Genomic DNA, 23,692 nt, shown 5'->3' on the forward strand with positions numbered 1-23,692 from the left:
TGACCTGAGATCAGACCTCACAAACCCCTTGACCTGAGATCAGACCTCACAAACACCTTGACCTGAGATCAGACCTCACAAAAACCTGAACCTGAGATCAGACCCTTTTATACCTGAACCTGAGATCAGACACACAAAAACCTGAACCTGAGATCAGACCTTTTTATACCTGGACCTGAGATCGGCCCCGCAAACCCCTGGACCGGAGATCAGACCTCACAAAACCCTGGACCTGAGATCATCAGACCCTCTTACACCTGGACCTGAGATCATCAGACCCTCTTACACCTGAACCTGAGATCAGACCTCACAAAACCCTGGACCTGAGATCATCAGACCCTCTTACACCTGAACCTGAGATCATCAGACCCTCTTACATCTGAACCTGAGATCAGGCCTCAAAAACCCCTGAACCGTGAGATCATACTTTTTTTATACCTGGACCTGAGATCAGACCTCACAAACCCCTGGACATGAGATCAGACCCGCAAACACCTGAATCTGAGATCAGACCTCACAAACCCCTTGACCTGAGATCAGACCTCACAAACCCCTTGACCTGAGATCAGACCTCACAAAACCCTGGTCCTGAGATCAGACCCGCAAACACCTGAACCTGAGATCAGACCTCACAAACCCCTTGACCTGAGATCAGACCTCACAAAACCCTGGTCCTGAGATCAGACCCGTAAAGCCCTGAACCTGAGATCAGACCCGCAAACACCTGAACCTGAGATCAGACACGCAAACACCTGAACCTGATATCAGACACGCAAACACCTGAACCTGATATCAGACACGCAAACACCTGAACCTGATATCAGACACGCAAACACCTGAACCTGATATCAGACCTCAAAAACCCCTGGACCTGAGATCAGACCCGCAAACACCTGGACCTGAGATCAGACCCGCAAACACCTGAACCTTAGATCAGACCTTCCAAACACCTGGACCTGATATCAGACCTCCCAAACCCCTGGACCTGATATCAGACCTCCCAAACCCCTGGACCTGATATCAGACCTCCCAAACCCCTGGACCTGATATCAGACCTCCCAAACCCCTGGACCTGAGATCAGACCTCACAAACGCCAGGACCTGAGATCAGACCTCACAAATCCCTGGACCTGAGATCATACCTCACAAAGCCCTGAACCTGAGATCATACCTCACAAAGCCCTGAACCTGAGATCATCAGACCCTCTTACACCTGAACCTGAGATCATCAGACCCTCTTACACCTGAACCTGAGATCAGACCCGCAAACACCTGAACCTGAGATCAGACCCGCAAACACCTGAACCTGATATCAGACCCGCAAACAGCTGAACCTGAGATCAGACCCGCAAACCCCTGGACCTGAGATCAGACCTCATAAACCCCTGGACCTGAGATCAGACCAGCAAACACCTGAACCTGAGATCAGACCCGCAAACACCTGAACCTGAGATCAGACCCGCAAACACCTGAACCTGATATCAGACCCGCAAACACCTGAACCTGATATCAGACCCGCAAACACCTGAATCTGAGATCAGACCCGCAAACACCTGAACCTGAGATCAGACCCGCAAACACCTGAACCTGAGATCAGACCCGCAAACACCTGAACCTGAGATCAGACCCGCAAACACCTGAACCTGAGATCAGACCTGCAAACACCTGAACCTGATATCAGACCCGCAAACAGCTGAACCTGAGATCAGACCCGCAAACAGCTGAACCCGGCCCGCAGCTCAACACACACACACACAGATAGAGATAGAGAGTGTCACACGCACGGGCGCGCGCACGCACACAGTGCTAACTGCTAACCCAGTGCGACTTAAACGTAACAAACACACAATCAGCAGAAACATTCACGTAAAACGCGGAGCGCACACACTCACCTGCTCGCGTGCGGGCCGGAAACACTCTTTCAGCGAATTTACACTCAAATGTGTCGCCGCGGCCGAAGCGCAGCAGCAGCAGCGCTCAATCTACCTCATAATACCCGCCTCACGCCGCATTTCCGTCCGCCTTCAGCTCCCGGGCGGGTAATAACAGAGAAAGAATCCGTTTGGCTTGATTTCGTATCGACTCTGGGCATTTAAAAATAAAAACACAACGACTGAAAGCATCAACACATCCGCTGTTCTGCTGCGCTCGCGATAGAAAGATGGAGCTCCCCCGTGCGCATGCGCCACTGACAGCACCCACAATGCACCTGGGCATGACGGGACACACGTCATGCACAAGAGTTGATGCGTGTAGTTAGGTTAGAATGAATGCCAGAGGTCTTTGTGATGTTTTAAAGAGAGGAGCTTTGTTTTTATATTGCAAAGGGGAAAGTGCGTATTTCTGTGTAACACATGCATGTTCTTCAGACGCTACAGTTTGGAAAAGTCAATGGGGAAAGAGATTCGGTTGTCATGTGGCAGTAACCGCTCGGCAGGGGTCGCTATTTTACCCGACAGATTTACAGGGCGGGTACTAGCCTACTTATGAGAAAGATGATTGTGGAAGATGGATAATACTGATGACAGTAAAGGATAATCAACCATTTATTTTAGTTAACTGTTATGCCACTAATAATAAGGTCAACAACTATATACTTTTTTCACAAATTGAGTCTATTTATCCTTTGACCACAGTGATCTGGGGAGGAGAATTGAATACAATGTTTGATGTAACCTGTGATAGGTGGCATCCTAAAAGAAATCCTGGTCCTGCTAGTGAATTGGTTAATGTATGTTCAAGATTAGCTATAACATATATATATATATATATATATATATATACATTCATACAGGTAGGAATATACATGTAGTAATAAGGATTCTTCACTGCACTCTCGTATTGACTATTGGTTAGTGTCTAGAAATATAATGAATTATTTGACCTCTGTCCTGATAGAACCAGGTGTAATGACAGGTCATAAAGGAATATTCATAGTCATAAATATGGTTCCGGATAATTAAATAGCAAAAGAAGGCTTTAGGATACAATTTAAACAAATTATTGGAAAATATTTTGCAAGTGTGTGTGTAGAAAATGTATTTGGCAAATACTGGGAATTAATGAAGTTTGACATTAGAACAGCAACCATTAACCAAGGAAAACTTAGGGTAGAAGAAAAATAAATTGAGGAAATCTTTAATTTGCGCTAAATGACGAAGTAAGCCTCGAGTGAGATTTCAAAATTCAAAAAAGTGAGAAATTCAAAATGTTTTTTGGTATTGGAAAAAAGGAACAGAATTTGCATCCCAAGGTTCTGTCATTTGGAAACATAGCTTTTCCTACCACTGCTGCCGATGATACACAACTCCACGGGTCATTTCAGCTTGACGATTTGACTGTTTGACTAGCCGACATCTCGCTCTGGATGAAGGACCATCACCTGCAGCTGAACCTTGCAAAATCAGAACTGCTTGTAATCCCGGCCGACACAAACACTCATCACAACTTCTCCATTCAACTGGGCTCATCAACCATCACATCTTTCAGGAAGGCCAGAAATCTGGGAAAAATCTGTGCTTTTTCCACTTAAAGACTGCTCCCTTTTGCAAATAGAAGGTATCTCTCGAGGACAGGTTTGTGAAATCCTTCCTAAATGTTTTTACTCACCCACGGCATGCTCTACAGGTATAAAACGTCTTCAGAACACCAATAACGATGTATTTGATGATATATGAGACATTCCAGGCCTCCTCGTGGACATCATGGCAATTCTCTCTGTCAAGGTCCAGAAAAGTACTAAAGACAGGGTTAGAATACTCCATGTGATCACAGTGGTTCAATTGAATGTTTATGAAGCGGCAAAAGTGCACAAAAGAAACCAAAATAAGGACTTACATCAACATACTCTTCCCCGTCAGTCTACGAAACGAGTTCATGAGAGCATCACTACGCTTGCGCACCTGGGTTGTGAGCCTGAAAGCTCTCGGATGTCAGTATTGTGCAGGACTTTGTGCTGTCCTGTAGCTCAGTAATAAGAGCAGGCGCTAGCCACGCCACGGTCATGGGTTTGATCCCAGGGTTTTGCACATAATCAGAAACAAATGTGCAGTGTTTGTCGCTTTGGATAAAAGCATCTGCCAGATGATTAAATGAATACTCACAATACAATACTGTTGATTGATATTACTGCCATATTTTACATTATGTATTTAATTCAAATTATAATGTAACTAATTGAAACAAAGATTTTGTAAAGGTCAAGGTCAGTTTATTTATGTGGCACATTTAAAAACCATTATAATCATATACATGTATAGGTGTGATATATAAAGTAAAATAAACCCTAAGCCATAAAGTGTCATATTAATATATTCTTTACATTATATTTATTTACCACATTAGCTGAGTGCATACTGTCATGTTATTACCTTATTACAGAAAACATGCATCATATAGCTCCTGGAGATCTACAGCTCCGCAGCTCTTGCCTGTTCTCTGGTCTGACGTCATCATTAACTGCATCAGATGCTTCATAAGAGTTAGAGATGGACTTCACAAGACCTCCTCGTCTTCATTTGGTTGTTACACTACCATCAAAAAAACAAATGAATAGACGGCACTAAAGAAATAAAAACGTGTCACTGTTAGTAACCTTTTGCATGATTGTTATAAACTGCACTAACCTAACTCTTGAAAACAAAATGCGTTAACAAATATGGAGACTAACCATAATGTGGCTTAACATTGACACGTTTTTGTAACGTTTTCATAAATCAAGGTTAGGGTTAGGGTTAGGAACTTGAATTGCTTGAACATCTGAAACGGTTTACTCACATTTCACAGGACTGGTTTGTTTCTGCGCATGCGCTCTGCATCCCTCATCCTGGTGACGTCACATAGATTGATTCCGTCACAATCATGTTTATCTCCACAGATTTGGACAAATCCGCGTGATCACAACAACGAGACCGCCATCAGACTCAAAGAAATCAGACATCTGACACATTCACATTAATGATGGAATTAAAGAAAGTGGTCTGTGAGCGCGAGGGGACGATGAGAAGCTATGGCGCGCTGCGCGAGACCAGCAGGAGCGCCGACAAAGGTGATTGATCACATATTCCTCTCATATCAGACATCATCAGATATTGTTTCACGCTTATTTATCGGACATACTGTTAGCGTTATTATCTGATATCAGATCTGATTTGATTAAATATTACTGTAGAAGAGTTTGCATGTAACCAATGACAGCACAGAGCTGAACGTGTCATTAGAGCTCAAATACTGTGACGACATCTTCACTAAGTTATGATTTTTGTGATCTCGTGACGTCAGAGCATCTCGGGTGGGTTGGGTCGAGCATTCCTACACGCGCACGGTTGAATGCGTATTGTGCTCATGCTACATGCATGAATCATGTAAAATGTGATTTTTCAACATGTTCAAGTGTGCTAACCTTAACCCAGAATGGATCTCATTGAGACATCGAAGTCATTAAAACGTATGAATCAAAAGAAAGCTTCAGAGAATATGACAGATGAACGAGCCATATACAGTATACTGTGTTTATACATTATATGGGATCATATATTGACATGTTCTACATTCATAGATCGTCTCCGAACCAGAATCTTCTGCTTAGAGCAAGAAAAGGATTTAACACACTATATCGTCTCTATTTGTCATGCTTATTAAAGAAATGTTGGACTCCATCATCTATGATATTCTGTCAATTCAGGCACAAGACAGATTAAGTCAAATCATTTTAAACAGGTGCTATCAGAAGTTCTTTTTCTTTTGTAATTTAATTCCAAAAACCAAACTTGCTTATATTCTAGATCCATGACACACAAGGTGAAATATTTCAAGAGTTTTTTTTTTATTCTGGTGGCAACGATTTACTGCTAAAAAACATTCAAATCCAGTTTCTCAAGAAAATGTAAATATTTCCTCAGAGATGAATGAAAATATTCATATGTTTACAAAACAGAAATGTTCAAGATGTCCAAAGTATGTTACATGGTGCACTCAATACCTGCTTGAAGCTTCTTTTGTAGAATTACCGATACAGACTCTGGGACAATGACTTGTAAATGAAATGTTAAATTGACTTTCATTAGTTCTTTTTCTCTTTGGCGCAGGTGAAATGCGTCTGAGACAACATGTGTCAGGACCCACTCACCTTCGTAATCATACTTTAGATTTAATACTGTCTCACAGTGTAAATGTGGACGAAGTAAAAATCCTTCAGCAGAGCGAAGACATTTCGGATCATTATCTGGTATCATGCTTGCTTTACTACCCTATGGTAGCAAATCAAAATTTACAAATATGGTAGAACAATAACTTCGACTACAAAAGGTGCGTTTCTTGATAATTTGCCTGAATTGTCTCAAATCTCTAGCATGAGTAATAACGTTAAAGATCTTGACTTTACCATTGAAAATATTAATGCCACCTTCTCGGAAACGCTAGACATAGTTGCTCCTCTGCGCTTAAAGAAGATTAAAAATGACAGACCGACACTGTGGAATAATGAACACACTCAGGCTCCAAAGAAAGCGGCACGAAAAATGGAGCGCAACTTTAAGAAAACTAAATTAGAGGTATACTCCTCACTACTTGTGAACTACTCACGTATTACAGTCCATCACAGTAGAACAGTACTCTACTCTCAGCCAGTCTTGTCTCATTGTTCCACGCAGTCCAAGGTTACCGGGCGGGCAGGGCGCAATCCATACCCAGACCTGACAAATGCTGTGATGATAGAGCTGTTTAAAGGACGTGGTGACTCTACAAAAGTTCAGCCGCTATTAGATTATTAATGATAATTTTAAATCAAACTTTTTTTATTTTGCCTTGTTGTGCAGCGCACTGTCGAGCTTGTGCAGAGGCAGCAGTTTTTGCCAGAGGGGAACTGGAATCCCCTGGTTAGTCCTGGTTTCCCTCTGAGGTTTTTTTTCTCCTCCAATGGAGTTTTGGGTTCCTCGCCACCGTTTGCAGACTGTTTTTCACTGTTTGCCTGGCCGGGGGGGCTGCTAGAATTTGATAGTCTTATTTCATTAACACTGCATATAGGAATTTATAGTGTGTCTGATATTTGACCTGTGTTTTGACTTGCATAAGCTTTTATGTTTTACTTATAGTCAATGTTTTCTTGTACAGCTACTGTGTAAAGATGACAATTGTAAAAAGCGCTATATAAATAAAGCTGACTTGACGTTCAGGAGTTACTTGGTTCTAGGACTGTGACAGCTGTAACCCATTCCCTTTAAAACGTGTGAAGTCGTAGCCATCAGAATTAACACAAAAAACTCTTGAAATACGTCACGTGAATCCCAAATATAAGAAAGTTTGCTTTTTAGAATTAAAAAAATAAAAATAACTTCTTCATGATATTCTCAATTTCTTACATATACCTGTAAGTGATTTTAGGTAGAATAGTTTTGCAGCCACCGCATCATTTATTTATTGTGATTATAAATTGTGTTAAGGTTGTATGTCCTATGTTTGTTTGGCTCATATTCACAGTTACTGTGATGACCTGTGTGAATGTATTGTGAGGAAAACAGCAGTAACAATTATTTAACAACTTCACAACCGCAATAAATGTTACTGCTGTTTTCCTCACAATACATTCACACAGGTCATCACAGTAACTGTGAATATGACATAATCACAATAAATAAATGATGCGGTGGCTTTGTTCACACACAAACACTCGCCATCTGTTTGTCCCCAAGGCCAGATGGATGTGTCTATGGCGGAGAGCTCCATGTCTCCAGATGAGATCGAGGCAGAAATGGCTCGGGTCCAGCGCCTGAGGGAGGTGCTGGTGAGACGTGAATCTGAACTGCGCTTCATGTGAGTAACTGCTTGTGCTCAGTGATTCAAGCAGGAAATACATCAGCAATGACTCATCCTCAGCAGTGATGTCACTTCCTTCATATCGATTGACAATCTGTTCCTTTTATTTGTGAGGGTCCAACTGTCCTCAGTAACCCAGTAAAAAAAAAGACTCCTTGGGCAAACAAAAATCTCACTGGATTTAATCGTTTGGAAATATAAACTGATATTTACTACTGACAGACTACAGCAAAAGAGGCAATAATGGTCTTAAAACCAGCTGTTTTTTTAGCTGGTAAAAATACTTGTGTTCTAATCATTTACACATTGTATTTGGATAGCTCAAATGTTGTTCAGTTATTCTTTTAATTCTAATCATTGTTAACATGTATTCAATTAAATATAATTTGTAATTGTTTTGTAAGGTTAGCTACGGAACATACACTCCCGCAAACACCACAAAATATTTGATCACAACATCCGTATTGAAATGTTAATCTTGACTATTCAACAATTGTTTGTAACTTTGTGACTCGAAGGACAAAATGTTCACCAGGTGTAAAACCACCATGCACGCATTGTGCTGAAGTGTCAAGCAGATACTGACACATTAATTATTTACTATATTACTACTATTAATAATCATGTTTATTTACAGTATATCATGATTATTGACAACCCACCCCTAACACCCTAAACCTAACTTTTGTGCTGCTAATGCAAAACTCTGCAAGTCAAGCTATTCAAGGTCAATTTAGTTTCTGTCTCTGGTTGATGTTTTCATATCACATTTTGACGACACGTTTGTACACTTGTATTGTCTTTAACAAATGCTCTTATTAGACTTGGGAGAACATTACAGTGTTTTTTGAAGAATATGGTTTTATTTTCCATGAACTCTTAACTGAGCTGATGTTTTTCCATCTTTGCTTCAGGATGGATGATATTCAGCTCTGTAGAGAGATTGTGAGTCTAAAACAAGAGCTGAGAACGATTGTAACAATGTCAGGTGACCACACACACACACACACACATTCATACATTCATATGGATAAACGGTTGTACATTTGAACCGTGTATCTGTTTCCATCATACAGACGCAGAAAAGACAAAGAAGCATCGTCAGAGAGAAGAGAAATTAATTCAAGAGATTCATCAGCTGGTGCAGAAGAGAGATTTTCTGGTGGATGACGCAGAGGTCGAGCGACTGAGGTCAGATGCTTTTACACTCAAATCACAATTAACACAACTTTCCAGTCACGTGTCTGTCACATCTGCGGTTGTGCATCTCACCTCTCGGGAGTGAAACAGTTTTCTTGATTTAACGAACAGGGTAGTACTGTACGATGTGAGAGCATCAATGTGCTGCTGGAAAAAAATCTAATCTGCTCGGCCTACACTGCTCCGTCACAGCGGTGTTAGACTGAGAACCAGAACTTTGTACTTTAGGTACACAATAACTTATATTATTGACGTCTGTCTTTTCTTTACTTCTTCTTTAAAACATTTTCATGCGTCTGTTTCTCTAACAGGGAGCAAGAGGAAGACCAAGAGATGACAGAGTTTCTTCGACAGAAGCTCAGTGTTATACAGAGTAAGACTTGCAGTCACACACAGAAATATTCCTTATGATCAAACCTCAGTCACTGTCTCTCTTTCCACAACAGAAGGTCCAAAGGCCAGAACAACAGACCCTCCACCCTACAAACCTTCTATCACCAAGACCAGTGTGGCCATCATTAAAGACTGCTGTGGAGCGACTCAGTGTGCCATCATGTGATGATGTGAGACCAGCCGAAGACTCACAGCTCTTGTTGTTAAGATTCCCAAGTAATATTAAGTGAATTTTTATTTGTTTGGCTGAATTTACTGCGTCACCAAAGCCACTCAGGTTAAATCTAGCGGAGGAACAGCAGAGGATTATGGGTAACTTCCTGTTATTATAGTGCAGTGTAATAGAGATGTTTCAATACCCCTTTTCCCTTCCTGATTCTGATACCTGGGCTCAGGGTAGCGGCTGATACGGAGTACTGATCCGATACCATCTGTATACACTACTAGCCCTGTGTCAAGCCAGATAGCACAGGTACATCTGTAAGATGTCTGCTAAAGATCTGGAGAAACATCTGCTGTGTAGAAACATCTGCTAAACATCTTAGAACGAGCATATGTACACCCATTCTAAATCATACACATCTTCTAGAGGTCTATTTGAGGTGTGACAGCAGACGTCTCAGAGATGTAGAGCAGATGAGCAAACAGCTTCAGCCAGATGTCTTGCAGATGAAAATGCAGACATCAAATAGATATCTGCCAGATGTACGTGTGGTATCAGGGAATTGATAGAATGTGCTTCAAACTGATCCCTTAATAAAACATGAACAAAGACATACAGAGAACTAGAGGATTTTTCAGTAACATTATTTCTTTATCTTAAATTGCAGTTTTACTGGCTGGTTGGTCCACTCTGAAATACTGCTAAACAACGGACACATTTTCATTTCTTCTTCGTTGCTCTAAACAGTGGTTGCTTGTGACGAAGACACAGCACAACTTCATGTGTTTGCACTCTGAGCAGAGAAGAAGAAGTGATTTCCCATTTGCAGCATTAAGCAAAGCTAGCAGGCATAACTAGGTCCTGTTTAAGGAAATGGTATCGGATTGGTACAAGGTTTCAAATACTCACCGATACCACTACCAGAAGTTTGTGTGGTATCGTGGCATTTCTGATACTAGTGTCGGAATCGGAACCTTACAGGGTAGAAATAGTTAAAGTATATTTTAAGTTTCTGTCACTAGCAGCGTCTTGTAACCCTTGTAAAACCATAACTGGTCTTAGTTTAAACAGAACAGATACTTACACAATGTAAACAGCTGAAAATGATTCCGGATTTTTCTCTTTTGCTCACATCCATCATGATTTCTTCTTTGAAATAGAGGTTCAGGAATATGTATTCAAGTAAATGGACTCAATTATGATTTCATACTGATTTAGTTTGCTATTCAAACATGCAATATAAACACATGAAGTCTCTGATGGTCTCTTGCATTCAATTACCTGCATCAACATGTTTTAGAAAAATTATCCCAAAATCAAATAGAGACAGAGCGTGCAACGTGTCATAATCTGAAAACCACACCACCGGGAGGACACAATCCAACCCTCTCCATTAACTTTCTGTTGTGGGAAGCTGTCTCCTCCTCATTTCTGTAACAAAAACAGAACAATGTTTAAAAACTGTTGTGTGACAAGGTGACCAGTAAACAAGATAAAAAAATCCAGAACTACGTTTTAATAAGCCGTTGAGACAACAAAACGAGCGTTAAAGGACTCAAGTGGAGCGCAACGTGTCATATTGTCTTTTTTTCTAAAACAATGGTGGGACAAGCTGTTAGCTATATTAGCACTCGCAAACATAACGTTACTGCATAGCTTTCTACTTGATCCAGATTCTAACAAGTTGCACACTGTCAAAATGCCACAGCTTGGCGTTTAGCTTACAAAAAGAAAATACATAAAACTGACACTTACACGTATCGTTCGGCAGTGTGTCAGGATCCCACAGTTGACCCATTCTTCCTGCTGATGCTTCACGTCTTATTGTCCGTGTCCACTTTCGTCTCAAAGTCTGGCTTTTAAGGTCCAGTAACTTTAAAAAAAATTAGTTCTGTTGCGTACTGTACACAGTGTCACACACCAGGCAGCTTCCAACAATAGAAAGCCAATGGAGGGGGTTTGATTGCCCACCCCCCGGTGTAGGTGTGGCCTAAATGTGCTGTCTCTATAGTAATCGTTACACATATAATGATGTAATTCATCAGTCAGGTGTGTCTGATAAAGGATCCACCCCTATGAAATACTAAAGACCATATAAAGCAGGACACCAGATGATGCTCGTGATATTTATTACATATAACAGAAATCATTAGGTCATTCCACAAAAATAAAAGTCCTAAAAGGATTTTCTAGTGGAGACTAAAACCATAAACCAAGACCTTCAGTGTCTTGATCACTTGACTTAATTTCATTTTCACATAAATCGAAATTCAACCAAAGTGTAAATCAGGTTTCATCTGAACTCGTTGGGGTCGTGTATGGGCCGCTTGAGAGAATTACAGACATAAAGACTGTAAAACTGTGTTGATAAATGGAGAAACAAAACACACACAAGCACAAAAATGGCTAGACACACAGATCTAGTGACACACATCACAATTCTGCCGTGGTTTCAACACCTAATAAATGTTCCGTATAACAAATCAAACATCCGTCCAACACCACGAGAGGTAAGAGTTATGCAAACATGCATAGAAAAACAACACTTCATCGTCTAAAGACAAACTTCCTTCACCCGACTAAACTGGTACCATACAAAAACATTTAAACTGAAAGGTTATCCTCTGGAGCCAATAAAAAAACCCTCAACCTCAATGAAACAAACATCTTCAACAGCACATGCTCAGAAGGATGTGACAAACTCTTTTGCGTTCAGATGTTTGTTTGTTTTTCTAAGCGTCCGCTCATGACGCATCACTTCGTCGGGTCCAAACGCACATTTAAACGGAGCACATTTAACGCTGACGTCTCTCACTCACACCGCCAAGACTAATACAAGCTATTGTAAAAGCCCGGCTCAGGTAAACAGAACCTCAGAGAGTCACCACGGGTCTAATATGATCGGCGGTTTGTAGACATCAAGAACAATGAGCAAAAAAACAAAAAAGCGACAAACTCAAGGTTAGAGAGAAAAACCTTGGAAGAGGAGCAGCTAGGCTGAATTCATACCATACTTCCAGATAACAAAAAAGAATAAACGCACGCTTGACAAACATGGGTTTATGCACGACCTGCATAGAACTTTTATAGCAACTTCCGGCACTGAGAAACGTCTGGAAAACTTGCTGCGGGGTCACTCTTCTGACCGCTGGACTCAAAAGGTTTTAACTGTGTGTGGACGTTACCCTGCACAACATAACTCAACCTTTCAGACTTTGGTGAGTGTGGACATCCTCAAATATCCAGCCGAGACGTTTTAAATGAAACATTCCTGTTTGAGTTTCAATAAACATGATTCAGAACTAAATCGATTTCAGACCGCTTCCAGTGAACAGAGGAACTATCACGTATGATCAGATTAAAAAAGCCTTCTGTTCAGAGTAAAAAAAAACAACGTGCGAGGCCCGATCATCTATAGACGCCTACAAACATCAGACCTGAATCCCCCCTTCATCAACATAAAGCCCATGTGCTGCACACAACCAAATAATGTCTCGGTAAAACGGAGAAGCTCCAGAGTGAAGAAGAAACATCAGGATCTGCTATCAGCAAGGATGAGTTTCCAGCTAACTGAAAGTCTGACAACAGAACATTTACTCATGTAAACTCTTTTAACCACTTATAACACACATTACTGCTGGAGGGACAGAAGTGCGATGTCAATCACTGCACACTTTTGTCATGTGTGTGGAGGCACGCGGAAGCTTTAGACCGGCCGGGCGGCTGTGAATGAGAAATTAGCCGCTAGTTTTACTTTGTTGCGTGACGCTTTGCGACTGTCTGTGGAAGGTGTTTGGGACTCTGGCGGTTCACAGGCAGTGTGAGCGTCTGTGTGTGAAGGTGTGTGATGATCTCTGACCGACCGCGGCTGACGATCGTAAACCAGCTCTTGTTCAGACTGACTGTGGGAATGAGTCTCGAAGTGGATCAGATCCGCAGCCTGCACCGGGTCGGGGCGCAGCTGAGGAGACGGGAGACATGAAGGAACAGGGCCGCATAACAGATCCACAGGAGAACCGGGACCCAAACACAGAAGCTCCATTTCACCTAAGAGAGAGAGAGAGCGAGAGAGAGAAAATGTTGGATTTACGAGCGCAACGCAAACTTTTCGCATGTGGACAATGAAGTGTCGTACTGCTGGCCGGACTGTCGACAGCTCGGTTATTCTCTTCAGGACAGGGATTCTTCTCGCCAGTAAACACAGGACTACCACGAGCTAAGGACAAAACACAAGATCAGCTATTAAAGCGGGTTGCCAAAACAGAGTTTGTCCATTTATGGCAAAACGTCACAATTCTGACACAAGCATGACCTAAAGCCAAACCTAGAATACGCGGCTCCATTACCTTTCATGTCATTCTTCAGAACTATGATCTTTTTATGCCCGTGACCTTTGATCCAAATCACCTGGTCCAAAAAAATACAAAATAAATCTGGTGAGGTGACAGCAGCAGAATAAGGTGACAGAGTAGATGTGCAGTACCTGCGGTATGGCAGCCAGCAGTTCATCTAGAGTCTTATAGCCGTAAGTCTGAGGATTGAACTCTCTGCCGGTGTATTTACCGAATGCCCCCCAGAACTCAGACAGGAAGATCTGATTATAATGGTACGTGTGCAGCAGCGCACGAACGCTTCGAGCAAATTGATAAAGTCTGGTCAACCTCACATGCTCTCCACTGTCACCGTCCTCCTCCTCAGACAGCTGGAGGGGAGGAGAAACAGACATGAGGAACGAGACAGCATCAGCACAGAGAGCGCAACCAAACCCTCATACCTGCAGCAGGTAAGGAAGACTCTTCAACAGCTCGCTAAGGGAGATGAAGCCGTACTCACAAGGGTTTAGCGGAGCATCGTAAATGAGCCTGTACCTCTCCCTCAGCTCCTCTAGCCCGAGATAATCACGCTCCTCAGGAAGTGACATCATCAATGCCAGCAGCTGCGACGTCAAGGCACGCAGTGACTTTCTGTTAATCAGCTGAACCTCTTTACCATCGTGACCATCTACTAGCTACAGAGAGAGAGAGAGAGAGAGAGAGTCACAACCGTCGAGAGTTTCTTCCACTTTCATCAAGACCCATGAATCTAACGCTACCTTCACCACATGGCAGAGTTTGTTGAGCAGTTCAGGCAGAGTGCTGGCATCATAGTCCTGCAGGCGGAGAGCGTATCCAAACGTCTTACTGTATTCACTCAGCAGCTGACTGACAGGAAGTGCAGAGTCTCTCTGAGCTCGAAGTAACTTCACCAGCTGAGCGGCTAGCGCTTTGACACTCTCCATCTCCGTCAGGGTCAACAGCCTCTCCTCCCCACACTCCAACACCTGAGACACAAAGCACACAGAGTCCCTGAAGACTTTCACTCCTCGAGCATCTCGGCCACAGTGCAAAGCATGATGTGCCCACCGTAAGAACATCTGGAATGGCCTCGAATAGCTCCATGAGTTTGGTGAAGCCATAGTAGGACAGCTTGCACTGACGTCCGAAGTGGTGGTGATACGTGGGGATGAATTTGCTGAAGGCCATGCGGAAGTGAGGCTGATGTCTCAGCAGATCTACAACCTCCTTCCCAAACTGCCGCGTACGTTCCGCTTCTTCCATCGTGCGCTCTGGGGAAAAAGAGGGCGGACAACAAGATCACTGGAGCGCGTCCGAAAGGTGGGGGATCGGCCGGAAGCAGTAGAGATCCTCACCTCTCTTGGGTACAGAGATGATCGTGGCAGACTCTTGTTGAGAGATGGTGATGGTGGTGTCTGGGATCTCGGCCAACAGGTCCATCAGATCGCACATGCCGTAATCCACCACCTGCCAGTTCCTGGAGAAACACCTGACACACACACACACACAGATGAGGACGAGGAGGTGCCGCTGTGGCAGACAGAGAAGACGGGGAGATTCTCACCAATGATAGGCTTGAGAGAAGTCGCTGATCAGCACCTGCTTACTGGCCTGAAACTTCAACAACTTTAGCAGGTCCTGAGTGAAGCGTTTGATCTGAGCGCGATGAGTCAATGTCAACAAGCGCTTGGAGCCCAAACCCAGGATCTACACAAACACACACACGCACGCACACACACACAGCATCAGACAAACGGCTTACTGAGCATCACACATGCTTGTTCATCCATCTAAAAACAAAACAGCAAAGAATGTGTTCAGACTTTCTGTACATGATGCAGCTGAGCACTGGGGCTAACATCACTAACATTGTACATTGACCTGGCAGTGAAAAGTGTGAGATGAGACTGAAGTGACCTGCAACACATGAGGAACGGCCTCCAGCAGCTCCAGAAGTTTAGTGTAACCGTAGTCGGACACTCGACACTGCTTGGCGAAATGATGATGATACACTGGAATGAACTTTGTGATGGGCATCAAACTGGCCGGCTGGTTCTTCATCAAATCCACCATCTCTCTACTGAACTGAATCAGCTGAGGATTCCCAACCGGACTCTTACTGCGCTGCTGCAGCCACGGATCTCAACACACACACACACACACATTACTGTCATCTTCACAACATATGAATCATCACACAACTACAGACAGGCAGTAAAGTTTAATACACCACAGCACGGTCAGGCATTACAACACCAGCAAATGAATACATGGACTCCATGGAACACACAGGTCATGATTCAGCAGGTGAGACACACACACACCTGCATTGGGTGGGGGGGGTTTGTTATGAATCCATTTTATGATTTTAAAGCCATTCTGAGCAGTTACTATGGTGACTCCGGGGATGCAGGTGATGAGATGCTCCAATGGGACACTGCCATCCACCTTCCCCTCCTCCACAACAGTCAGAGGACTGAACTCTGCTGCATAGCATTCTGGGAAACTGAGTCCACAGAGAGATACACCGTCAGAGAGAGCCTGTGTGTGTGAGTTTCTGGTAAACCCTAGAGTGTGTGAACTAAATTTCCTTTCAAAAATAGTAATAGCAATCACTTTTGAACTTGAGAACTTTCTGTTTAGTCGCCATGAACAGAACAGCTTCTAAATGTCCATGAAAACGTGTGTTACCTGAGCAGTGGTATAGTCCCCTCATGAGTCTGCAGTAAAGTGTGCACATGAGCAGACAGAACTTTTAGAGACACCTGAACAAACGGGATGATGTAGGCGTCTGGATCAAAGTCAGATTCACTGAAAGTAGAGGAACATTAAAGAGGATCAGAAACTCTAGCCATCCAATCACAGTGAAGGAGAAATTAATTATGCCATTAAGTAGATGAAAAGGCAAAAGAACTGCAGATGAGAATCAAGTCTGGTAAATCTTGTCCTACGGATATTCAACATTTTCCAAAATATTTGTGAAGTAGTAATAAAGTTACCATATACATGGTGTCGTGGACGGAATGAATGATGAATTCTGTTTCATATCCGAGTGTGAAAATATAGAGCTGTAGATCTTCACTTAGCTCACAAATGGATTTAATTACTGCTGCTAGGGCCACGATTTGTTGCATCTGGTCTTCTAATTCTAATATGTTATCAAAAACTTATTAAGAGAGAATAAAATCAATCTGCCCTGACCTGACGCCTGATCTATCTCTGTGTCCCATTTGTTCCTAAAGTGGTGCAACCTTTAAACTCTCAACCATCATCTCTGACCTCTCTTGCTTACCATGTTTGGACTTCTTAGATGTGACCTTTTTGATTATGTAGATTCAACACATTTAGTGTCTCATTCATACATGGTTGGGATTTGTAATATAAATATATGGGGGGTAGATTTCATGTATATTTGCATATTGAGTTGTTTATGAGAAACTCTTGATATACAGGGTTTATGGTACTTTATTTATCCCTATAGGTCAGGCAAAGTATTTGAACTAAATTGAATTCTGTTACTTAAATGTGTATTTTGCTTTAGTAAATCTTTGTTTAAACTGTTCTTTGTTTCAGTTTACACTAGATACATCACACTCTCCATTTTATATCATTATAACCATCCTCTATTTTTATGTTTCTATACATTTTTGCAATGTTTGTACGCTGCCCAGCTGCAAATGCTTTGGGAGTACAATGTAAACTTTTGCACACTCACATTAATCGATCACGTCGGCATTGCGATGCATCGTACCAATAATTACTGGATAAGGAATTAAACAGGTCGGACAAACCTACAGCACATAATTTCACATGCAACACAGGCAAGCCAATCATAAGAGAGATAGATCATATACATACTGACGTCACAGAAGATCTGAAAAAACGATCAGTAAGAAACAGGAGACCTGAAGTCTTGTTGAGTCCAGTGTCGTTTGCAGACGGGCTCGTGGTACTCCAGCTCCTCAAACAGAACCGGACTGGTGTTGTTGGATCCGTCGTGAGAGTGTGCCGATCCTAACGGACTCTGTCGAGCGTGAGTGCTGGACAGCAGACAGACGAGTCGCCCGCCGGCCTGCTCTCGCACACACAACAGCTCCGGTAGACGGTATAAATCACTCACCGCCAGCTTACGACCAAACCTGCATCAAACACAGCCGAGAGCAAACCTCAGCTTTTCACAATTACCCAAGTCTAAAGTGAGTTTGCGTTTACACTGTGATAAAGTCAATCATCATATACAGTGAGGAAATCATGATTTGCTGTATCTGTACACACACAAAAAATACCCATGTGATACACTTATAGCAAAAACATAGACAATCTCCACAGAGAAGGCGATGCGTGTGTGTCTGATGAAACCGTCTATAGTTCTCTGTGATTTAGATAGAGAAGGTAAACGTGTGTGCGTGTGCGTGCATGTGTGTTACATTCTCACTTCCTCTCGAAGGTCTCGGTGAGTTTGTAGAGCGGAAGGCAATTGGCAGGCACGTCCTGCAGAACACTGGTGATCTGCGAGCTAACACAAAAACAATCTCACACACAGGAAGTAGATTGGTTGGGTCATGTGATGATGGCAGCACAGATGCGGTACCTCAGGCAGGTGAGTGGTTTGCTATTGGCTCCGGTGACGAGCGATACATGAATCCTCTTGCTGCCGATTTTGTAGCGATGAAGCAGACTGACGGCGCCGATGGCCTGCTGCAGCGAGCTCATGTGTACGCGCGCCTTCAGCTGATAGTCTGTGTGTGGACTGAGATCCACACTCTTCACCTGCTCACTCACACACACACACACACACACACACACACCATTACATAGGTGTTTATTTTACCAGCTTGTGTTCACACAGAAGTCCACTCACTCTGCCGTGTTTAGCAAAGGCGTCTCGCAGTATATGCTGCAGGTCCTTGCGAGACATTCTGTAGTCCAGGTTCGTGACTTGCACATCAGCCCCATCAGAGAACGGCTCACACGGACCCTCGCCGCAGCTGCTAGACGACGGAGCGCTGAGCGGAGACGAGCGATTGGACAGGCATGGGGAACCACTCCTGCAGAGATGAAGGGAGACTCAAATCAGATACAAGTGACAGAAAGAGAGAGATTACGAAGCGCTTGAATTATCGTGCTATGATCTCACCGAGAAGACCAGGAGCTCTGAGAGAGTAGTGCAGGACTGAAGCTACGGTGCAAACTGAGTTTACTGAACGCTGAAGGAGTGCTGACCTGAAATGACTGGCCGGGAGAATCTCGCCTTAAACACAAACGCACATAAAGAAAAGATCAAACAACAGAATGTGTTTTCATGAGGTTTTCCAGTTAATAGTGGACACAATCTTACAAGAGGTTTTACAATGAACCATTTGTTACACGCTTTTTCATCCAAAGCGACTTACAGTGCATTACAAGGTATACATTTTTATCATCGAATGTTCCCTGGGAATCAAACCCACAACCTTTGTATTGCTAACCCAATGCTCTACAGGAATGTATAAATGAGACGGTGTGAAAAATAATTATACTCCACGTCACAAACATCTGATTAATTTCCCAAATCTATCCCATACCTCCTGGTGCGCTGAAGCATGTCCGCGGGTTTGCTGGGCAAGGACGGAAGGCCGTGACTCTGAGGCGAGGCAGACGCAGGTCGGACCACACTACACATCGACTGCAAACAAACAAACAGAAAACGCTAACGTCGCGAGACATTGTTGGGCAGGTCCCCACGGCAGACGGCCGATTCCCGCCGACACTTATGAAGCAAAGAGGGGTATGATGGGGAACAGATAAAGACAGAGGAGGAAGATGATCAGAAGAGTCACCTCCAAGCGCATGCCAGGCGTTACAAACAGCAGCTAGCGTCACGAGCAGCACAAGCCAGCAGCACACATCACTACATGAGAACAGCGTGAGAATATGAAGCGTACGATTGGAGGATGATGGGGAGGAGGCGGGCAGAGGCAGGTACACAGCTGACCTGGGGGAGGGGTTTCATCACAGGGCTGCACGAGGAGGCGTGGCCTGCTTTCCCAGGGCTACACTGGCGGTCTGGCACCCGGCCCACCTGCCGTGGGGCCCGGCGTGGCGACCGCAGCTTCTCCACGGGTAGGAAGACTGATGAGGAGGACGAGGCGGGAGGCCGGCGCACCTCCTCCTCCTCGGGCCCACCAGGGGAGAATGACACTGTGATGCGGTGGCCTAGGACCTCTTCGTTGTCCATGCGCTTGCGGGCGCGCTCGGCAGCGTCGGTGCTGGTGAAGCGCAGCACGGCACAGCCGCCGGACACGCCCAGCACTTTTCCACCGCAGTTATTGGACAGCCGCTGCAGGCGGTTGGTGACAGCTTTGGCGTCACGATGAGCAGGGAGGTGATGAACAAACAGAAGGCTGAAACTGGGCTGAGGAGCAGACACACAAACAGCACTCTGGGATTGATTTCAGATGATGACGATGGTGTCGCCGCAGTTCAAACGGAGCAGCTGCCTGATTCCCAAGAAGCTGCCGCAGCTTTTCACATGAGGGTTCATTACAAATAAGCTCTTGGTGTTCAAAGGAACCCAAACAAACGTGCTTAAGAATTAATAACAAACCCTGGGCTGACCTGAGATTTGACCACCATGCCTGGCGGAAGGTCCAAGACGAACTCCTCGAAGAGAACGCACAGGTGGGCGTGCTGCAGCAGAGCGGACGAAGCCTGACTCTTGTGAACCAGAATCACCTGGAAGCCGTGCCGATGCCGCAGGTCACTCAGCTCGCTGGCAAAGTTCACATCAGCTGCACACAAAAGCACACGCACACTTCTCATTGTAAGCTCCTCTGGTGTCTGCGTGCACTCACTTCTACGTGTACGTTTAAGCAAATGCTCCTACTATACATGATGTTACAACACGTAGAGTACGTACAAGAGACAACAATGACAGTGGCGGGTGCCGCGTGGGTCTCGGCGAACCGCCGTAGACTCTGGCGCAGTTTGTCATCCGCTGCGTTTTTGGCCGTAGCATTAATGTGGGCGACTGTCACCTGGAAGGGAAAAATTATCCACAGAAAGGTTGCAAACGCAGCAGAATAAACAAAAGTGATTGCGAATTATCTGGGACAGTTGTTTACCTGGCCGTTGTTCAGCTCCTGGATGACGGCTTTGTTCTCTTTGTTGATGTCACACACACAGATGAACTCGGCCTCGCGATGCCCGTGAAAGAAACGCTCTCGGAGTCTCTGCACCACAGTCGCCGCAGACCGTCCGCTTGGTACTGCGCAGTTCTCAATGTCCCAGAAAACTCCAACTGGGGGAAGTGCGTCCTGACCGCAGCTCTCTGAGGAACCTGAAGATTCACATAAAGACGAGGCGAGTGCCGCGTATAACAGAAGTGTGTTGATGGAGTGTGTGTGTGTGTGTGTGTGTGTGTCACTGACCATATTTCTGGGTGGGTCTGTTGAGGTGGGCGCCCAGCAGGCCCTCAGACGTTCCTGCCACCCCACAGCCGTTACACATTGGCACAGGAACAGGCGGGGGAATGTTCGGCCAAACCTTCTCAGACTCGACATTGAAACTCTGAAAGCAGCAGAGACGTGTTAGACGTGTGACTCTGAAACTTCACTAGAGACATCAAAGCGTTTACCACATTCAGGCATCTCTTCCAGCTTAATGTGTGCTCGCACGAGAGAACGTGACCATCCGTGCTCCACCAACCTTTCTCCAGCAGTCGTGCAAACCCTGAGCACCCTTCACACACAGCGGAGCGCGTTCGGCACCGGTGTGGAACGTGGCAGGGCAGGGGTGAGGGGGTGTGTGTGGCTCACTGAGTGAAAACGGGTGCTGCTGCGCTCTGGGCTCTCTGCAACATCGACAGACGCCCGGGACTTTTGACAGGGAAGGACAGACGTGCAGCTGTCTCATAGCCGAGCAGCAGTGCACGTGGCAGCAGGACACCGCAGAGGGCTGCTCGAAGCTCCCGGGCGTCTGCAGCGGCGTACCAGTGCCCCGTGGTGGGGCGAGAGACAAGGGGTGAGGGGCGGTGCGAGTGTCTGTTTGTGAGTGAGAGAGATAGAGAGGAAACCCTCCACCCGTGCCGCTGCTGGAGTCCTGCTGCTGATGGACGCTGGCTTCACAGCGGGAACACACGCTTACTGTGAGGCTGCCTGGCTGCGGATCTTGCAAAGGGCGGAGACATGGGTGGGGCAATGGGAGGGGCTGTGGTGGGGCAGTGCTGTGAAGAGGAGGGGGAGGAACATCCTTCAGCTCCAGTATCGGCTTATGAACCGCCATCAAATTTATCTGCAGAAACAAGACACACACAAACCAGTGAACATCGTGACAACAAATATGGATGTAAAAACTCTTAGAGATCATGTAGCACAAAACACGCGTGTGAGGGGTAAACCTTTTCCTCTCTTAAATGACTTGATGCAGTGGATATTCTTCATGCAACACAGACGGTTAATACAGTCATGTGATCCCAAAAAACACAGCAACACCTGCTGAACATCACCACTTGCAGAAGAATAAACACACATTACTTCAAACAATGTGTGTGTGTGTTTGTTAAAATAACCTATGATGTGTGTGTGTGTGTGTGTGTGTGTGTGTGTTAAAATAACCTATGATGTGTGTGTGTGTGTGTTAAAATAACCTATGATGTGTGTGTGTGTGTTAAAATAACCTATGATGTGTGTGTGTGTGTGTGTGTGTGTGTTAAAATAACCTATGATGTGTGTGTGTGTGTGTGTGTGTTAAAATAACCTATGATGTGTGTGTGTGTGTGTTAAAATAACCTATGATGTGTGTGTGTGTGTTAAAATAACCTATGATGTGTGTGTGTGTGTGTGTGTGTGTTAAAATAACCTATGATGTGTGTGTGTGTGTGTGTGTGTGTTAAAATAACCTATGATGTGTGTGTGTGTGTGTGTTAAAATAACCTATGATGTGTGTGTGTGTGTGTGTGTGTGTGTGTGTGTGTGTGTGTGTGTGTGTGTGTGTGTGTGTGTGTGTGTTAAAATAACCTATGATGTGTGTGTTACAAAACGAACCTCGGAACTGTATGTTTTCACCTTCAAATCTAAAAACGTGAGTGAACAAGTGGATAAAGCGATTTAAAGGAACACAAACAAACACGAGCGGCCACCAATTACAGCTAATGACTTGCACGAGACTCTTATAAACGCGATTGTTTTGAAACCTGCGGTTACAAACACGAGTGAGTTCTGTCGCACAAACATTATAAAACGCACATCGCGTGTTTCGTGAGTTTACTGAAAGATTATTAATGAATTTCGCTCACCGTCTCGAGCCGCCAACGACGTCTCCATGGATACGAGACTTCCGTTTGACCGGTGGTGTAAAGCGAACGCAGATGTCGTAAAGCGGATCGTTCGCGCTGACGTAAAGCGTTCACGTCGATTTATTAACCAAACACAGTTTTAAACATTTTAGTGTGAAACGGGTTTTCCATCACATGTCAATATCTCGCCGTTGCTTAAGTAGATGAGTACTTTAGAAAATAATGAGGAAATATAGCGGCTGCTGGTGTGTGAAACCTCGCTTCTAACCAGCAAATAGTGAATCATCTTTAACCGTAATGACATTAAACTCAAACACATAAGGCCTTAATAAATGAAAATCTAAATACATCTTTATAAATGAAGTGAACAACAAACGGAGGTTTTTGTGTTTATTATGAGACGATGAAATGTATAAACATTCATGACCATAAGATGTTAAATCACTGTAAAAACTCATTGTGATTGAATTAAACCTTTCTACCTAAACACACTTCAAATGGTTAAATAGAAATATA

The 23,692-nt window shown here is 44.2% G+C and overlaps 3 protein-coding genes across 3 annotated transcripts in view; 1 reads left to right on the top strand and 2 right to left on the bottom strand.

The window, feature by feature from the left end:
* Positions 1 to 2,174, bottom strand: part of mbd5 (methyl-CpG binding domain protein 5) — a 25,956-nt gene extending 23,782 nt beyond the window's left edge. The window contains exon 1 of the mRNA XM_079459752.1: positions 1,893 to 2,174. The gene's annotated coding sequence lies outside the window, so the exon portion shown is untranslated. The remainder of the gene's footprint in view (positions 1 to 1,892) is intronic.
* A 2,648-nt stretch (positions 2,175 to 4,822) lies between these two features.
* On the top strand, positions 4,823 to 10,825 carry bmerb1 (bMERB domain containing 1). The gene is made up of 6 exons (XM_079460664.1): positions 4,823 to 5,047; positions 7,689 to 7,809; positions 8,727 to 8,800; positions 8,889 to 9,003; positions 9,324 to 9,385; positions 9,459 to 10,825. Exons 1-6 carry the CDS (start codon positions 4,957 to 4,959, stop codon positions 9,569 to 9,571), a joined length of 576 nt encoding a protein of 191 aa, XP_079316790.1. The 5' UTR covers positions 4,823 to 4,956; the 3' UTR covers positions 9,572 to 10,825.
* Positions 10,826 to 11,680: 855 nt separating this feature from the next.
* marf1 (meiosis regulator and mRNA stability factor 1) lies at positions 11,681 to 23,268 on the bottom strand. Its single transcript, XM_079460622.1, has 25 exons — positions 23,177 to 23,268; positions 21,589 to 22,173; positions 21,312 to 21,450; positions 21,006 to 21,220; positions 20,801 to 20,918; positions 20,500 to 20,672; positions 19,877 to 20,296; positions 19,467 to 19,567; positions 19,040 to 19,153; positions 18,764 to 18,950; positions 18,494 to 18,672; positions 18,338 to 18,418; positions 17,808 to 18,041; positions 16,594 to 16,713; positions 16,227 to 16,408; positions 15,820 to 16,043; positions 15,467 to 15,609; positions 15,258 to 15,391; positions 14,971 to 15,173; positions 14,661 to 14,888; positions 14,343 to 14,576; positions 14,052 to 14,270; positions 13,915 to 13,975; positions 13,704 to 13,784; positions 11,681 to 13,615 (listed from the first exon to the last, which is right to left on the bottom strand). Exons 2-25 carry the CDS (start codon positions 22,162 to 22,164, stop codon positions 13,275 to 13,277), a joined length of 4,707 nt encoding a protein of 1,568 aa, XP_079316748.1. The 5' UTR covers positions 22,165 to 22,173; positions 23,177 to 23,268; the 3' UTR covers positions 11,681 to 13,274.
* Positions 23,269 to 23,692: the final 424 nt, after the last annotated feature.

Source organism: Barbatula barbatula (genome assembly GCF_947034865.1).
Source record: "Barbatula barbatula genome assembly, chromosome: 7".
Classification (NCBI taxonomy): Eukaryota; Metazoa; Chordata; class Actinopteri; order Cypriniformes; family Nemacheilidae; genus Barbatula; species Barbatula barbatula.

Excerpts from the sequence above, each read along its gene's own strand:
- bmerb1 (XM_079460664.1), top strand. The coding sequence starts at position 4,957 with ATGATGGAATTAAAGAAAGTGGTCTGTGAGCGCGAGGGGACGATGAGA. Across the intron at positions 5,048-7,688 it reads CAGCAGGAGCGCCGACAAAG|GCCAGATGGATGTGTCTATG; the intron begins GTGATTGATCAC and ends TTTGTCCCCAAG. Across the intron at positions 7,810-8,726 it reads GAATCTGAACTGCGCTTCAT|GATGGATGATATTCAGCTCT; the intron begins GTGAGTAACTGC and ends TCTTTGCTTCAG.
- marf1 (XM_079460622.1), bottom strand. The coding sequence starts at position 22,164 with ATGGCGGTTCATAAGCCGATACTGGAGCTGAAGGATGTTCCTCCCCCT. Across the intron at positions 19,154-19,466 it reads ATGCTTCAGCGCACCAGGAG|GCGAGATTCTCCCGGCCAGT; the intron begins GTATGGGATAGA and ends TTTGTGTTTAAG. Across the intron at positions 18,951-19,039 it reads CAGAGCTCCTGGTCTTCTCG|GAGTGGTTCCCCATGCCTGT; the intron begins GTGAGATCATAG and ends TCATCTCTGCAG.